This window comes from Megascapheus bottae, chromosome 8 (genome assembly GCF_031878675.1).
Source record: "Megascapheus bottae isolate mThoBot1 chromosome 8, mThoBot2.hap1, whole genome shotgun sequence".
Lineage (NCBI taxonomy): Eukaryota > Metazoa > Chordata > Mammalia > Rodentia > Geomyidae > Megascapheus > Megascapheus bottae.
In genome coordinates, this window is record NC_143516.1 from 38,376,944 (window position 1) to 38,394,660 (window position 17,717).

Sequence of the window (17,717 nt, forward strand, 5' to 3'; positions counted from 1 at the left end):
TCATTTTGAAGTGACAACTAATTTATAAACATGTAAGTAACATGTATCTGAATTCTGAAAGGTGTCGCTTTCCTACAGAGAAATGGAGTTCACATACAATTATTTCACTGGGAACCAGCAAAATCCAAGGCTTTCTGAGAACAGGGCATACTCAAGAAGCTCTTCTGCACAATCTGGGTGGTTCTTTCTGCCCGCCACTCCTGCATCTACTCTTCCACCTGCACAGCAGGCAGTGTGTAAGCAGGAGAAGTCCCTCCAAGGCTGAAGAGCCTTTAGCTGACAAAAGGAGATAAGACTTTCCTCAGTGGTGGCTAGATCAATATATCTTTAAGCATCTTTAAGACACCATGTCCCATTTGTAGTGCTTGGCACACGTGAACACCTCTCCTGTAATCTGAATGTAAATAATTCTTGCAAATGCCCAGCTTGTAAATGCTTCTTATCAATCATGGTATGATGAAGTTGTCAACATGATTTTATCTCATGTGATCTGGCCAATGGTTAATGATTATTTCAAACTTAGAATATAGTCAATTTAAAGATTCATTTAGATTGCTTGATTTGAGGAGTTAAGAGCCACAGGGCCCCAAATAAACTGGTGAGGCTTCTCCTTTCTCAGTGATGAGAGCATGGGAAGTAAGACTATTTGGTCCTTATTCTGAAATGATGCTCAAGCCCCAGGATAAAAACTGGTTGTGACTATAATTATCAGTGTTTTGGGGTTTTTTTGGCAGTATGAGGATTTTTGAACTCAGGGCCTCATGCTTGTTAGTCAGACACTCTATACTTGAGTCATATATTTTTATTTTTCAAATATGGTCTCACTTTTACCTAGGCAAGACTGGATTGCATTATTAATTCTACAACCTATGCTTCCCACATAGCCTGGATTACAGCTATGTGCCACTATACTCTGTTGAAATATGGTCTTGCAAGCTTTTCTCCTGAGCTGGCTTTGAAGCTGGGATTACAGATGCATGCAAGCATGATCATCGGTGATTGTTAAAGCTAACATTTAGTGAGTATTTACTGTGTGAGACGCACTACACTTAATGCTTTGCATGCATACACGCATTACCTTCTATCTTTTTCTCTACAATTCTTAAGACTAGATGAAAAAATAGAGGCTGAGAAATTCCAAAGTGATTCCAAGTCTTGTGATGACCAAAAGCTCATGTTCTCACTCATGATATATTTTGTCCCTTAGGGTCTCCAAATAAGGCAGCCACTACATTTTTCTTTTGCTGTTAAGTTTTTCAGTGCTTCATATATGTACTTACTGTTTAAGGCCATTACGTTTTTCGTTTAGTGTAAGCTTTTTAGGGTTTCAGATATGCACCTCGTGGTTAATGACCTTATTAGAGGGTAAACACTGTGCCTCTTTTGTTCTCAATTTGTAAAGTGGAGATAGTTGGAAGAAATTAATGGCAGGATTAATAGTTCCCTTGTTATCTGAAAGTCACATTGACTCGGAGGTCTCAGGCCTTAAATCCAGAACACTCTGGCTGCCCGACCACCACCATCTACTTCCCGGCATCCCTTCATCAACAGCAGCCACCACTGGCTGACCATCATGTGCATGCCAGAATCCACAGCTTTGTGTTTTACGTATATTATCTCTAAACCTCGCCATGAAGCAACCACAGAATGATTATTAGTCTCATTCTATAGCTAAAGGAAGTTAAGCTCAGGCCAAGCATGGTGGTATATACCTGTAATCCTAGCTACTTGGAGGCAAAGGATGGAGGATGATGACTTTGAGGCTAGTCTGGGCAAAGCTAGTGAGACGACAAACCCCCCTCCCCCAGCATCTTAATAGCATACACACAGGCTGGGCTATCAAGTGATGGGTGCTTGCTTAGCATGCATGAGGCCCTGGGTTCAATCCCAGGTATCACTTATTTTTTATTGTAATGTATAGAGGGGTTACAGTTATATTCGCCAGGTAGTAGGTGCATTAATTCTCACATATTGTTACCCCTTTTCATGTTTTTGTCCCCATTGCCCTTCCCCAACCTCCTCCCAGTCATCTTGTTTTCCCCCTTCTCTTTCCTATTTCAAATAAACAAATGTATATACAATATGCCCATAACAAAGTCACAGATGACTGGATCAAGAAGAAGTGATATTTACCAGGTATCATTTTTTAAAAAATTCAGATTGTTTATAAAAGAAAATATGACCTACTTTGTTTAATATAATTTTTCCAAGTCTTTCCATTTCTTATGAATGGTACAATATCATTCTTTCTGAATGAGGAATAGAATCCCATTGTGTATAGATAACGTATTTCTTAATCCATTTGTCCACTGAGGGACATCTGGGTTGATTTCTTATCTTAACTATAGTAAACAATTATATTAAATAAAGTATGCCAGAGCCAAAGAACCACAGGTTGCATGGTTTCCCATGTGCCTATAAATGTGCCTATAAATCTACAAGTAAACACACTGAATGATTTAAATAAATAAATATATATTTATTTACATTGTATATACACTGGGACATGAGAAGGGGTATCAATGTTAGAGAAGTATTGTACTCACTACCTGATGAATGTGATTGTAACCTCACTATACACTACCCAGAAAATAAAAAGGAAAAAAAAGAAAATAAAAATGCAAATCAGAAATGAGATTAACATAAAACTACAAATAGATATGCAAAAACAAAAAATTAAAAACAAAAGACAATGGGTACAGATATCAAAAACTGTTAACAGGGAATAAAAGGGGTGAAAGGAAAAAAAAGAGGGGACAAGAAAAGAAAGAAAAAAGAAAGAACTAAAAAACCCTCCTGTTTCCATATCTTGGAGTTCATTTCAATAAGCATCTTTGTATGTGGTCATTTGTACATAGGTATTGGGCTATGTGGTCCTCTGCTAAGTATATCCTAGATACATTATACTTATTACAAATAAGGGAAACCATGTAGCCTGTGTTTCTTTGGATCTGGCTTATTTTGCTTAATATAATTTTTTTCCAAGTCTTTCCATTGCCTTACAAATACAGCAACATCAATTCCAGCTACTTAGGAGGCTGAGATCTGAGGATCATGGTTTGAAGCCAGCCTGGAGAGAGAAGTCCTATGAGAGCCTTATTTCCAATTAATCATTCAAAACCTGGAAGTGGTGCTGTGGCTCAAGTGGTAGAGTGCCAGCCTTGAACATAAAGAGGATGAGGGACAGCACTCAGGCCCTGTGTTCAAGCCCTACAACTGATAATGATGATAATAATAATTATTATTACTTGTGAAATAAACTCTGAGAAAAGGAAACGAGACATCTTTAGTTGCCATTGTTACTGTTTTGTTTTTTTTTCCATTTGTCTTGTTAGTTTGTATTTGGGATGGTAAGGGGGGCACAGAAAAGGTAGAACAAGTGTGAACAAATACACAGTGGTGCTCACTAGACACTATGTGGACAGCTTGTGGGTTGAGACAGGAGGGAAAAACTGGGAGAGGGTAAGGGAAGGGAGGAGACATGGTTCCCCTCTGTCTATCAACTCCATAACAACAATAAACCAAACAAAACAAAAGATCTTCATTCCAGTCCCCTTACAGGTCTTGGTATAAAGTTCATTCTCATTATTAGTAGGTGCACCTCCAGAAAAATAAGTCAAAAATAAGTTTAAAAATGGAGCTTAATATCTGATCTGTAACTGTCACTTTGGTACCAACTTGGGGATTATTCTGTGACTTGGGAAGATTCCTGTGCAATCCCACACACTGCAGTGAGCTATTGTGTTAGAGATCAAAACTGCTCCAACACAAAATCCCTTTTACCTATTATTTTGTCATTCTGGAACCTTGATTGTGGGATAAGTGAGATTTAACTTTGGTTTATAATGTAGGACGTTCCATAGATTTCCAGGATCTCAGCCAATACCTTCCAGGTCACTTTGGCTAGCCAGTTTTCCTTTTCCTGTTAGTTTGGCTCTCTTCTCTAGGGTATTCAAGTGGGGTTGGAAGTGGGGGGGAGAACTGAGACAATTTGTAGTGAGAGCTTATATACAACAAACTCATGTTCATTTTGTCAAACTGTTGTGATATTAGTGTTTGACTATACAGAGCAAAAAACAGTCTTATGTGAGTAGTCACTACCTTCCTGCCTGCCACATTATGTACGTAAATACACACCCCAAGTCATTTAGAGTAACAATTTTGTACTGTTTTATTCTCTCTCTAACTCTCACTCATTTATTTATTATTTTGATACAGGGTCTTACTATGTAACTGAGACTAGCATTGAACTTGTAATCTTCCTACAACTGCTTTCCAAGTATTCCAAATTATGTACCATTATGCTTAAATTAATGCTTGATTTGCTATAACTCTATACTTGCATTTACATTGTTAGAACGGTGCAAACAACGACTACTTAAGATTTACATTATTTGCTGCTTTATCATGATTCTTTTTTCCTAAACCATTGAAGATCATTTGTTGACAGAGGCTTCAGAGTAGTGAACTTTATGATCATGTTACAAAGTTAACATAAAAAACATGAGAATAAATTTAATTCTGTTAATTATGGCCTAGTTTGGTGACTGTGACATTCCTAGACCTTGCCTAGGGCCTGGCCACACAGAGGGTTAACGAAGTCCCAGAACATATCAAAACCTGATGCTGTGATGGTTCCCTGACCATATTTCTAAACAAAAGGCAAAAGCAACACTAGCAGAATCTCCAGGCATTTCTTTATTACCTATAACTGTATAATCTCTCATTTACATGGTACAAAAGGAGTTGGAAAAACTTTACAGCCAATGGACTTCTGGGAAATTACCTTTAGAGATGTGACAGGAGATTAACCTAAGCCTTTCTTGTCATCGTCTTGCTCCTTCTCAGGGACACTGGGTGGCCTTGCCCTCTGTCCCCTCACAGGTAGCGGTTTCTGATGTACTCTCGGTACATGGAAGTGTCCTCTCTCCCTAGGGGCTGCATGATACCATGACTGGCCTGGATGTGGGCTTGGAAGATCTCAGTAGATTTTCTGTCTACCCTTGGCGGCTGGACTTCATAGATGTTGTCTTGGGAGAAAGCTGAGATAGGCATTCTGTAAGAGATGAAAGAAGAAAGGCCACATTAAAGCTCAGGGAACCCAGGGGTCGAAAGCACTTGAGAACTGTTGACATTAACCTTGACTCTGCCATTGGTGGCCACTGGCTTTTCTTCCTAGAAGTTGGAGCCAGCCACACACCATCCTGAGACACATTTCCAGACGCACAGGTAGCACAGGCCCCTCTCTGCTCCTGGCCTTGTGCGGAGTGGTGTCTGGGCGTTCCATCAGACTCCCACATAACTGAGTGTGACTTTAGGTGGAGAGTGCTTTCAAAGCTAGCATTCTACCACTTGAGCCACAGCACCACTTCCCGCTTTTTCTGTGTATATGGTACCGAGGAATTGAACTCAGGGCTTCGTGCATTCTAGTCAAGCACTCTACCACTCGTCTACATTCCCGGCTGGGTATGTTTTTTTAAAGGAAGGTTGAGAAGGAATCAGTGAATGGGAGTACTAATAATTTCTTCCTCCTTAAGAGAAGTAAACAGGTTCACATGAGTCAAGTGCTCTCTAAATATTGTGCCTGGCACACTATCATGTTTGGTAAGTATTGTAAACGATTAAGCACCAATTCTGAAATCCTAAAGACTTTAACTGAGTTATTCTGCCTGTAAAACCTGATCCAGCTCAGACCCTTTGTAGTTACATCCCTTATCAGAACTACAATCTTCACCCTCTTCATGTGTGCATGCACATTTACATGTCCCATGTGGCATCTGATCTCATTGGGGGTGTTAGTATGAAGTGGATGCTCCATCTTGCTAGCACCTATGGCTTAATTCTCCAGCTCACCAGACTTTTGTCTTTTGGATGAGGACTAATGGGTTGGTAATACACAGCTTTCTTCCTCCCTTGGGTGATTTTAAAAAGTCCCCAAGGATATGGTTATTAAATCTCCATTCTCACCCACACAGCCTACTGTAGTGCCTGAAATTTCCATCCACCCCTTGAAGAAAGCACTGTCTCCAGAAAGACCTTGTCAAAATGCAGCTTGCTGTCTGACACACTTCATCATAAGGCAATCTAAACACCCACCAGTTAATACATCCTGAGCTGGGGGCAGGAAGGCCCTCCAGGGATGAGTCAACAAACCGCCAGGTGTGCTACAGACATGTATGTGCATGCTCATGTGTGTGCTCAAGAAAGTCAAGAGAAGGTCACTGGCAGTGGCAAAGGACTGTGAGATAAAAGACATTATGAGAGCTGAAGGCAAGGTGGTACCACACTCTTCTGGCCCAGTGAGGGCTGGCCTGGTGAGGAGAGGCTGGGTCTTTATACCAGGACACCCAAGATAATGGAGAGGAAAACTTGGAGGATCTGTTCTGCTGGGCAGGGCTTCAGCCTAGACATGTGCAGCTCATCCGAAGCAGCAGAAAAGGATCCTAGAGGTGCAGCTGTTTTGTTAGCTAGGCTTCTCTGCAGTCAGCATGGCTGGACCACAGAGGCAAATGGGATGCTAGCAACTTGTTAGACAGTGGGGCGCAGTGACACAGAACCCCCACACCACCACCAAAGGTCTCTTATCTTCTGAGGATGCACTGCAATTAATGGTGAGTTTTTCTTACTCAGCCACAAAGTCATCCAGGAAGCTTACCGTACTGTGCTTTTATCAACAACATGCTTTTCTGGGACTACATTAAATCACATTTAAATAAAAGTGGAGCCACTTCAGACTGACATGTTCCAACTTGAAATCTGGAATACAGTTTGTGAAACACACACACACACTCACTTCCAAAGCAACTCTAGTCTTAGTCTTTAGGAAACTAAAATCAAAAGGCAAAATGACTTTATAAAGTTCAAACAAAAATAATGACTAAGAGAAAAGAATCCTTAAGACATTTGGATCACAATTTATACTAGCTGACAGGGTTTCTCTTCGAAATACAAAACCAACAGTTATTTCGCCTACTTTCAGTTAACACATCATAGTAAATGGTTGGGATAATATACAAACACTTCTCATTTTCCCTCAGAAAAATACAGCAACTCAAATTCAATACTTAATTCAAAGTGACATGCTAGAATTCTTTAATGCTTGATATTGGGAGTCAAACCATTTTAAGGAGCCCCTTTAAAAAGGTGGCTCCATCCGTGCTTCCAGAGATTCTCATCAATTTGGCATCCATGGCCTCCAGCTTGTCCCACAATGGCTATGTTGGCACCTAGCTCTTCTCAAAGCTCGTTTACATACATCATCTTACTTAAGTTTCACGTCCACTTTGGATACAGGAAGTACAGGGATTACAACAGCCATTATACAGATGAACTACTCAAAGTCTATCTGTAACATGAGACTGCTGATCTCTGTTTTGTCTTTGAAGCCAGCCCTTTGCATAGGACAACTTGCACATGCATGAGGAAGTTCCTGGCAGGAATTATACCAGACCATCCAATGGAGTCTCGGTTCTTGGGAACTGAACGGTGTGTTCACATGAGCAAGGGTGAGTGATAAGTCACCAAGTTGTAATTTCCCTTTCACACAGCTACTATCCCAAAGGTCTCTGCTGAATACTCTTCTGGGCAGGTAGAGGGAGGAAACAGAGCCTAGGAACCTCCCGGTGATGGAGGGATGACATCTACAAACAGGATCACACTTCCACCCATTACCTTGGGCCTCTTCTAAATCAGTCAGAAGGCCTCACCCTCTTCTTCTCTACAAGCTGCTTCACTGACGCACAGTCATGGGAGATGACTACAAGTACTAGAAATGTGTCATGCCAAACACCAGCTTTTAATTGTTTCAGATTGAGGGAAGGCTAGTTTAAGACCACTTCACTGAGGTTCAGAAACCATCTATGCAGGGAGTCAAAAACTGTATCAACTATTCTCTGACCAGATACAAATTGTACATTGAATAAAGAAACTGTATATTTCTTTTGATGGTTCTGGGATTTGAGCTCAGGACCTTGTGCTTATTAGGTAGGTACTTTGCCACTTGAGCCATTTTTGCATTAGGCTTTATTTTTTTTTTTAATAAGGTCTGTATGTTATAGGTATGTGGCTGGGCCAGAATCCTATTTTATATTTCCCTCTGTAACTGGAATAACAGACACATACTACCATGCCCAGATTCTCCCACTGACATTGAGTCTCTTAGATATTTCTTACTGGGCTTGCCTCAAACTGTGATCCTCATAATCTTCCAGTAGTCCTGCAAGCAGGAATGACTGGAAGGTGTCACCCTGCTCAGCTATCGGGGGAGAAGGGTTCTGGCAAACTTATTGCTTAGGCCAGTCTTAAAAGAACTTCTCCCTGGGCCGGGAGTTTGGCCTAGTGGTACAGTGCTTGCCTAGCATGCACGAGGACCCTGGTTCGATTCCTTGGTACCACATACTTAGAAAAAGCCGGAAGTGGTGCTGAGGCTCAAGTGGTAGAGCTCTAGCCTTGAGAAAGTCCAAGGACAGTGCTCAGGCCCTGAGCTTAAGCCCAGGACAGGCAAAAAAAAAAAAAAAAAGAAAAAAAAAAAGAAGAACTTCTCCCAAGTAGCCAGGATTCCATGAAGTAAGCAATCAGCATCTGGAGTAAAACTGCAATGCTGAAGGAAGTTCAAGATATTATGAAGATTACTGGCATCATCAGATAATGGAGCAGAAAGGCAAGCACTCACAAAGAAACCCTTTGTTCCACCATGAAGCCTGTTACATGAGCTCTGCATAGTCTTAAGGCAGTGTAGTTCCTAGCAGACCATCAGGATTTGCAGCATCTGGGAACATGTCACAACTATAAATTGTCAACTCCTACTCTACACCTAATCCTGGGCCAGACAAGATGGTTAAACAAGGCTTCCAGGTGATTCTGATCCTTGCTGAAGATTGAGTCTCTAGTCTAAGAAAATGACTGGTTTTGTGTTTAGGGTTTGTAAAATGCTACTTAAGGTCTTATTGATGATTAAGGCAGCAGCAATGAACATGGTTAAGCATAAACTTTCTTCTTTTTTAATTGTAATGTATAGAGGGGTTACAGTTAGATTCGCCAGATAGTAGGTGCATTACTTCTCACACACTGATAACCTTCTCATGTTTTTGGCCTCATTTCCATCCTCCAACCCCCTCCCAATCATGTTGTTTTCCCGCTTTCCTTTTCCTTTTTCAAATACACAAATAAACATGTATACAATATGTCAGGTAGCAAAGTCAGATACTGTAACAATATGAGATTAACCAAGGGGCAACAAAAGAGAAGAGAAATAACAGTACATTAAGAACAACAATCACACAATATAAAGTTCTTGTTTCCATATCATGGAGATCCTTTCATTTAGTCTCAAACATTACTAACCCCTACATTAGGAAGGCATAATTAAACAATTACACAGATAATGTGAAAAAATAATTGACTTATATCTCTCAATGAGAAAACATTTGATTTCCCTGTTGATTTAGGCAGTTCCTAGGAAGGAAAGAAATATGGCATCATCCGAGACTCACATCAGGGGCTTTGGGCTCTGCCTTGTGTCAGAAGATACTAGAAAGTGAGGGGGGGGGACTCTAGGAATATTCCCACACTACATGAACAGTCTTTAATTAGATTAGATGGCATCTGCTCTGAATTAAAAAAAAAACCCTCTAGTATTTAACCACTAAATGATGTGGAAATTGTGAGACTATTCATTCCAGTAGAGAAAGCTGGTTTGATATTGTCATTCCATATTTCTCTGTGGCCCATAAACAGAGATAATGTATTCCTAAGTTTCTCCTTACAGTCCCCAAAGGGATAAGACCTATTCCCCTTCATTCAAATGCCAGTAGTATTTTTAGATATAAGATATTATAATTACAATGTTGAAGGCTCATTTCTTTTTATCTACAGACCCCCTTCAACAAGAGCTTTGTATTTACCTTCAAGGCATGTGATAGTCCTATTTAGAATAATATATTTGCTAGTTCACTTATGGGTTGCTTGACATCCATTTATTGTTCACTGACTGCTACAATCCCTGAGTACTGGTGATTTAGCCTTAACTATACTTCCCAGTCACAGATAAGGCAGAAATTTATTAGACATACCAGAATTTCTTTTTAAAGGAAATCCTTACTGGTGCCCTTTTATTCTCTTTCTTCAATGTGGCATTATTCACTTGACTGGTTTTATCACATGACTATTTCTGATCATAGCTGTATTTTTACATGAGTACAGAACTAATGTATAAGTCCCCTTTATAGTTCAATTCCTGTTATGATTTTTTTCACACTTTGAGTAACTGGTAAACATATATTGGCTTGACAAGAAAACATTTCATTGATCAGACTTAAATGGTTTCAGGTCTTAGTGATAACCCAAGGACTTGTGGTTGGTAACTGAAATATCAGAGAATATTATGTCTAACTTTAATCATGGGGCCGGGAGTTTGCCCTAGTGGTTAAAGTGCTTGCCTAGCATGCATGAAGACCCGGGTTCGATTCCTCGGTACCACATACATAGAAAAAAGCCGGAAGTGGTGCTGAGGCTCAAGCGGTAGAGCTCTAGCCTTGAGAAAGTCCAAGGACAGTGCTCAGGCCCTGAGCTCAAACCCAGGACTGGCAAAAAAAACAAAACAAAAAAAAAAAACAACTCTAATCATGTAATATAGGTGATACTTTTCCATGCTAAAATCTTTTTTTCATATATTTTTTATTGTAATTAATAGAAGGGTTACATTATATTCACCAGATAGAAGGTACATTACTTCACAAATATTGATACCCTTTCTCATGTCATGGTCCCCATTTCCCTCCCCCTTCCCCCCACTCATCTTGATTTCCCCCCTTCCTTATCCTGTTTCAAATGACCAATTAAGCATATATAACACATATCAGATAAAAAGGTGAAATAGGGGCCGGGAGTTTGGCCTAGTGGTTAAAGTGCTTGCCTAGCATGCATGAAGACCCGGGTTCGATTCCTTGGTACCACATACATAGAAAAAAGCCGGAAGTGGTGCTGAGGCTCAAGCGGTAGAGCTCTAGCCTTGAGAAAGTCCAAGGACATTGCTCAGGCTCTGAGCTTAAGCCCAGGACTGGAAAAAAAAAAGTGAAATATTGTAAAAATTCCATGCTAAAATCTTAAGCTTTTACTATGACTAGCATTTGGCACACATTAAACTCAACAGAGCATTTCCAAAAAATTCATTGATAGTTCTAGTTGCTGAATGGTTTTCCCTTCGCAGGACTCCTTTCTATTACACCCAGAACTCTGCTCTTCCCATAAGGTTGCTATTTTCTTATCACCAAATGGTTGTGCTAAACATGACTAAGCTAAAAATGAAGAGAATATTACAACTGAAGAGGACCTTTTCTGCTATTACCACCATACCTGAGGGCAAACAAGCAGTCTTTTGGTTTATATACCACTAGGTTACAAGGAACCCCGTATGGCCCTGATGAAGAAAAGTGCATGTGCTCAGTGATTTGTAAGATCCGCTACAAGGAGAAAAGTAGGCACGGACAACTGAGAGGCTGGAGGGACAACCTTTGCCAGATAATGTAGACTACAATGATCACTGTCCACTTGAACTCTCCTAGTGTGCAGATACTGAAAGGCAAAGCAACTAGGGTTCCAGTGTGACTTCAGTTCTATCTCCACTTGTATTCCTAAGATACTTTGATTTGCACTGGGCCACAGAGCAGGCTGTAGATCTCTATTTTTCAAACTGTATCAAAGGTAAAGAATTCTTGTGTTGGGGGCTGGGAGTTTGGCCTAGTGGTAAAGTGCTTGCCTCGCGTGCACCAAGACCTGGGTTCAATTCCTCAGTACTACATACATAAGAAAAAAAAAAAGCTGGAAGTGGTGCTGAGGCTCAAGTGGTAGAGCTCTAGCCTTGAGAAAGTCCAAGGACAGTGCTCAGGCCCTGAGATCAAGCCCAAGGAACTTGTCACAACTATAAATTGTCAACTCCTACTCTACACCTAATCCTGGGCCAGACAAGGCTTCCAGGTGATTCTGATCCTTGCTGAAGATTGAGTCTCTAGTCTAAGAAAATGACTGGTTTTGTGTTTAGGGTTTGTAAAATGCTACTTAAGGTCTTATTGATGATTAAGGCAGCAGCAATGAACATGGTTAAGCATAAACTTTCTTCTTCTTTTTTTAATTGTAATGTATAGAGGGGATACAGTTAGATTCACCAGATAGTAGGTGCATTACTTCTCACACATTGATACCCTTCTCATGTTTTTGGCCCCATTTCCATCCCCCAACCCCTTCCCAATCATGTTGTTTTCCCACTTTCCTTTTCCTATTTCAAGTAAACAAATAAACATATATACAATATGCCAGGACTGGCCAAAAAAAAACCCATCTTGTGTTGGCCACTGCTGTTCCAGCTTTTTAGCCTGAGCTGAAGTGGCTAGTTTTGGAGCCAGCATCTGCTGCGATGACTTCATAATTAAGGCAGATGCAGCAGCTATGCTGATGGTTTGCCATATGGCTTTGGGAATCACTCCTGCCCCCCTCCCCTTCCCTCCCTCCTCCCACCACTCCACCCACCCCAGGGATTCTAAAAGCCATTCAAAATCCTAATACAAATCACCTCTGTGTACTCTACTTCCAGTGGATTATGTTTCTGTAACTGACTCTGATGCCTAGCTAGCCTATGAGTAAAGTCCCTCTAGCCCTAGCCCTCTTATTTTAACCAAGGGCAGGCACCCTGGCTCCAAGTAACTCCTGTTCTTAGATGGTTCTGGCAGGGAGAGGACGTTTCTAGCAACTGAACACATGCATGTTTGCTCTGAAGAAGACAGAAAGGACAATTACAACACAGATGGGTGGCAATAACAGTACTTTTTATGCCTTAGCATGATCACTGACATTTTTATTGGTCTAGCTATGGCAGAATGATTACTTTTTTAATATTCTTCTTGAAAACTATAAAATAAAAATGTTTTTTTCTCTTCTTTCACAAAACTTCTAGTGTTAAAGAAATGAAGCATAATCACTTTCCCACCTGAAACAGGTAAAAGGCTTCCAATTAAGGATGCAATTTACAAGCTGTACCACTTCTTTCCATTTGAAGGACATATTATCTAGTTTGCTGCAGTTTTTCTCTGTTTAAGCTGTGCTTTTATCTGAAACACAGGGGAAGCAGGCAACAATTTGGGGCTGCATTGTTTCATAGGCTCTGACTTCACCATTTAACAGCTGTTTAATGGGAATGAACTTGGCTCTGCACCACGAGCCAACAGTGACTGGTTATCCTGCCCAGCACCAGATCTGTTTTGAGAGGGCATTTCTGCCAATGAAAGACAGGCCGTGTATCAAGTATACAATAGATATTCCCAAAGGGCAAAGAATGCCATGGCTCCTCCAAGAATCAATCTTCCTGTGTATATGCAGGGCTGGATTGCCCCTTGGGGTAAGTGGTCATTGATGAGACATTTACACAGTGACCTCATGTTTCCTGGAATAGCATGTGTCATGGCCATCACTCCTGGAAACACAAATCAACGAGCTGCAGTCATGGTCACGGGTCCTTCCTATCACACACCAGTAACAATGCCCTACTCATATTCTTGCCACACTGATAATCCTGCCTCTTCCTGGTGATTTATAAAGTGCAACCATTGAGTCTTGAGTGTCACATCATTATATAGCTTGCAATCTGCATCATTTTTTCTAATAAATGTGTAATTTTAGATTATTTTAGGTTTGTGGCATTTTTATGCAGTATAGAGTTCCTCCATACCCCATACCCAATTTACGGTAGTATTAAGGTCTTCTGTTAGTAGGGTGTACTTGTTGAAATTAGTATACTTAACACATTATTATTAGCCAAAGCCTATATATAGATTTTTATTTAATGTCCTTTCTCTGATCCAGAGTAAGTGACATTTAATGGTCACATCTCCTGAGAAACCACTGGGTGGTGATAAGTTCTCAGTCTGATTTTAATGGCCTTGTCAAGTTGAGGCTTACTAAACTGGTATCTTTTCAGAGGTTTTTGTCACTAGAAGTAGCAGAGACAACTGGCTTTTGGAAGACTGTATCAGTGATAGGGTCTTAGGCCTTGAAAGTAACACTAATCTGTCCTAGGTTGTCAAATAGTCAACTGGCTTTGTTTGGACACTGGTAGAGGATAGAAATCAAACTTTGGCTGTTGGGAAGCAGAATTCATCTAGAGTGCTGAAATTTACTGTACAATTTGAAAGCTCTGCGCTGCTCTTTTGTTCCTGAACAAGCCAATCCTTAAGTCATTTGCTGGGCAGATTTCTCCACAGCCAGCCTATGACAAGGGGATTTTTGGAGCCCAAGGGGTATGAAAAAGGGACCCGGCCTAGGATGGGAGCACCTACAATGGGAATCAGAGCTCAAATAAGATGAAGGTGGTGTGTCAAATGGTAGTCTGGTGTGGTCTGCTGGTAGTCAGAGCCTGAATGGAGGACATACATCTGATGGAAAGGAGTAGACGTGGGAAAACAGGAGATTGGTTACAAATAACTAGAAGAGTGACATTTCCTTAGTGAAAGAGGTTACTAATGTGAAAGAGAAAAGGAGAGAATAAACCCTGAACATACAGATTTTAGTACATATTTATATGCTCATGTTTATTGACACTACATATACAAAAGAAATGTACATATATTATATACACATATATATATTACAATACGTAAAATTCGTTGCAACATGTAAATGTGTGAATGCTGAGTAGCCCCAGAAGCAATGACCCTGCAGTACCAATAGGTACACCAAGTGCCCAGATCTTGGCTTTAGTACCATTTTCCACTAAAAGGAATCAGGGATCCTTAAAGAAATGACTGATTTCAGGGCTAGGACAGGCAAAGTACATGATGAGCCTAAAACATCTTGTGCTAGAAATCAGGGAAGTGCTCTAAGAATGATGATGACATGTCCAAAGGACACAGGAGCAGGCTGAAGGGACTCTACTGAAATTGGGGACAATGTGAACATCAAAATAAATAATGGCAATAACAGATTACATCCCTTTGAGTAAATATTAAATCTAGATCTCATACTGAGAAAAATAAATCTGTGAACAAATGGAACATTTGATGAAGAAATGCTATTTATATTGCATCAAAGTACCTTCTATAAAGTATTGGTTAATTGAAAGAAATGAAGTAACTTTAGAGTGGAAAAGCTAAGAAGATTGCACTTGAGCCAAACTATGAAAATAAACATCAAAAGCAATGGGTTAAGTTAAAATTGTGTGCCATGTGATAATGATGAGTCTATTATTTTTTCTCTGCTTTTTCTGCTTGTATTCATTGTGTATCTTAAGCCAAAAAAAAACCTTATTAATAGTGTCAGGAATCTAGGAATGGCTTAATGTGGTGGTTCTGATTCAAGGTTGCAGCACTCTTCAAGGTCAGCTACAGCTATGACTAAGACAAGGCTCAGTTGGGGTTGAGGGCTCCACTTCCAAGCTCCCTCATTTGGCTGGCAAGCCTCAGTTTCTCACTGGGGGTTGGCTAGATGCCTCAGTTCTTTGTAAGCCTTTCCATAGGGCTTGTGTCCCTCGCATCAAGTGATTTAATAGATCAATTTCATTATCTAATCACTTTATGCTCTTTTCTTTAGTTTGGATATTAACCTTGCAATGGCCTATGTATTCAAGTCTGGGTCCCTAGCCATAGTGTATTAGGAAGTAGTGAATCTTTTAAGAGGTGGGGCCAACCCAAAGGAACACAGGCTCAATGGTTTCCCCTCATTTGTAGTAATTAGTACACATCTAGGATTCTCCTAGCAGAGGATTACAATAGCACAAAGCCTAGACACATAAGGTCATATAGGATGAGACTAAATGAAAGGATCTCCAGGATATGGAAACAAGAGCTTTATCTTGTGTGATTGTTGTTCTTAATGTATTTTATTTCTCTTTTGTTGCCTTTGGTTAATATATTGCTACTGTAAGTGACTTTGTTACCTGGTATACTGTATATACATTTATTTGATTATTCGAATAGGAAAAGGAAGGATGATTGGGAGGAGGTGGGGGAAAGGAAATGGGGTCAAAAACTTGAGAAGGGGTATCAGTGAGTGCGAACTAATGCACCTACTATCTGGCGAATGTAAATGCAATCCCTCTATACATTCCAAAAAAAAAAAAAAAAAGAGGTGGGGCTGAGTGGAAGGTTCCTGAGTCATTTGAAGGATGCCCTCAAAGATTTCTTTCTTTTTTTTTTGCTTCTTGACTTGGGATCTAAGCAGATTTGCTCCCCTTAAGAGATACTGTTTTGATGCTGGAGGGGATGTGGACAGGAGGGATCACTACTACACTGTTGGTGGGAGTGCAAACTCATTCAACCACTATGGAAAGCAGTATGGCAGTTCCTCAAAAGACTAAACATAGAGCTCCCCTATGACCCAGCAATTCCACTACTTGGCATTTACCCAATCGTCCAGAAACAAGGGCATACTAAATCCACTATCACAACAATGTTCATTGCAGCACTATTTACCATAGCAAAGATATGGAACCAACCCAGATGTCCCTCAGTTGATGAGTGGATCAATAAGATATGGTATTTATACACAATGGAATTCTATGCTGCTGTCAGAAAGAACGACATTGCCCCATTTGTAAAGAAATGCAAAGATTTAGAAAAGATCATATTAAGTGAAGTAAGCCAGACTCAAAGGAACATAGGCTCAATGGTTTCCTTCATTTGTCATAATCAGTAGAAACTTTGGGCTCTCCTAGCAGAGATTTACAATAGAACAAAACCTAGATACATAAGGCCATACAGTATGATGCTAAATGAAAGGACCTCCAGGATATAGAAACAAAAGCCATATAATGAGTGAATGTTGTCCTTAATGTACTATGTTATCTCTCATCTCTTTTGCTGTCCCTTGGCTATCTCACATTGTTACAGTATTTTACCTTGTTATCTGATATATGCGTATTTGGTTATTTGAAATTGGATAGGGAAGGGGGGAAAACAAGATGAGGGGTGAGGGTGGGTGGAGGGATATGGAGACCAAAACATGAGAAAGGATATCAATGTATGTGAAGTAATGCACCTTCTATCTGGTGAATATAATGTAACCCTTCTATTCATTACAATAAAAAAATATATGAAAAAAAAGAGATACTGTTTCACCATAGGCCCAATGGATTATGGTCAGGAACCAAAATTGTGACCCAAACAACAACAACAACAACAAACCTTACTCTTCACAAGTTAATTATCTCAGATACTTTGTTACAGAGCTAGAAAATTGGATACAATAGTCTCGATCATAAAAATAAGCCCAGCTTAACATAGAAGGATATCACATAAGGACATGAACAACAGAAGCAGGGCCAGATTGAAGGTTAGCTACTGCACTCACCCTTTACTGTCCTAATCACTCTCTCCCATTCCCTCGCTTTGTGTTTTCCAAGGCATTTATCCTAATAGGAAATTCCCCCATTTGTTCATTAGTTCAGTGGCTGCCTGTATACCCTAGAAAAGGATCTTGGAGGATTCTATCAATCTTGATGTTTACCGTATCTCCAGTGTCAAGAACAGTGCTGGACACATAGTAAGTACTTGATAAATGAATCATCTATTTTGTGTTTCAAGATGTTAGTAAATCAGTTATTAGATGTGGCATGTGATAATGCCAGAAAAGGATTCACAATTTGAATATAACAGTGAAAAACTGAATCACTATCCAGTCTTCAAAACAAACAGCACGTGTTATTCAAAGTGTCACAATCTTGAAAATCAAGAAAA

The 17,717-nt window shown here is 40.1% G+C and overlaps 1 protein-coding gene across 2 annotated transcripts in view; it reads right to left on the reverse strand.

The window, feature by feature from the left end:
* Positions 1-4,179: 4,179 nt before the first annotated feature.
* Positions 4,180-17,717, reverse strand: part of Fig4 (FIG4 phosphoinositide 5-phosphatase) — a 110,383-nt gene continuing 96,845 nt past the window's right edge. For both annotated transcript variants that reach the window (XM_090338296.1, XM_090338297.1), the window contains one exon: positions 4,180-5,056. In XM_090338296.1, the coding sequence (XP_090194422.1) occupies positions 4,879-5,056 (178 nt within the window). In that variant the 3' untranslated portion in view covers positions 4,180-4,878. The remainder of the gene's footprint in view (positions 5,057-17,717) is intronic.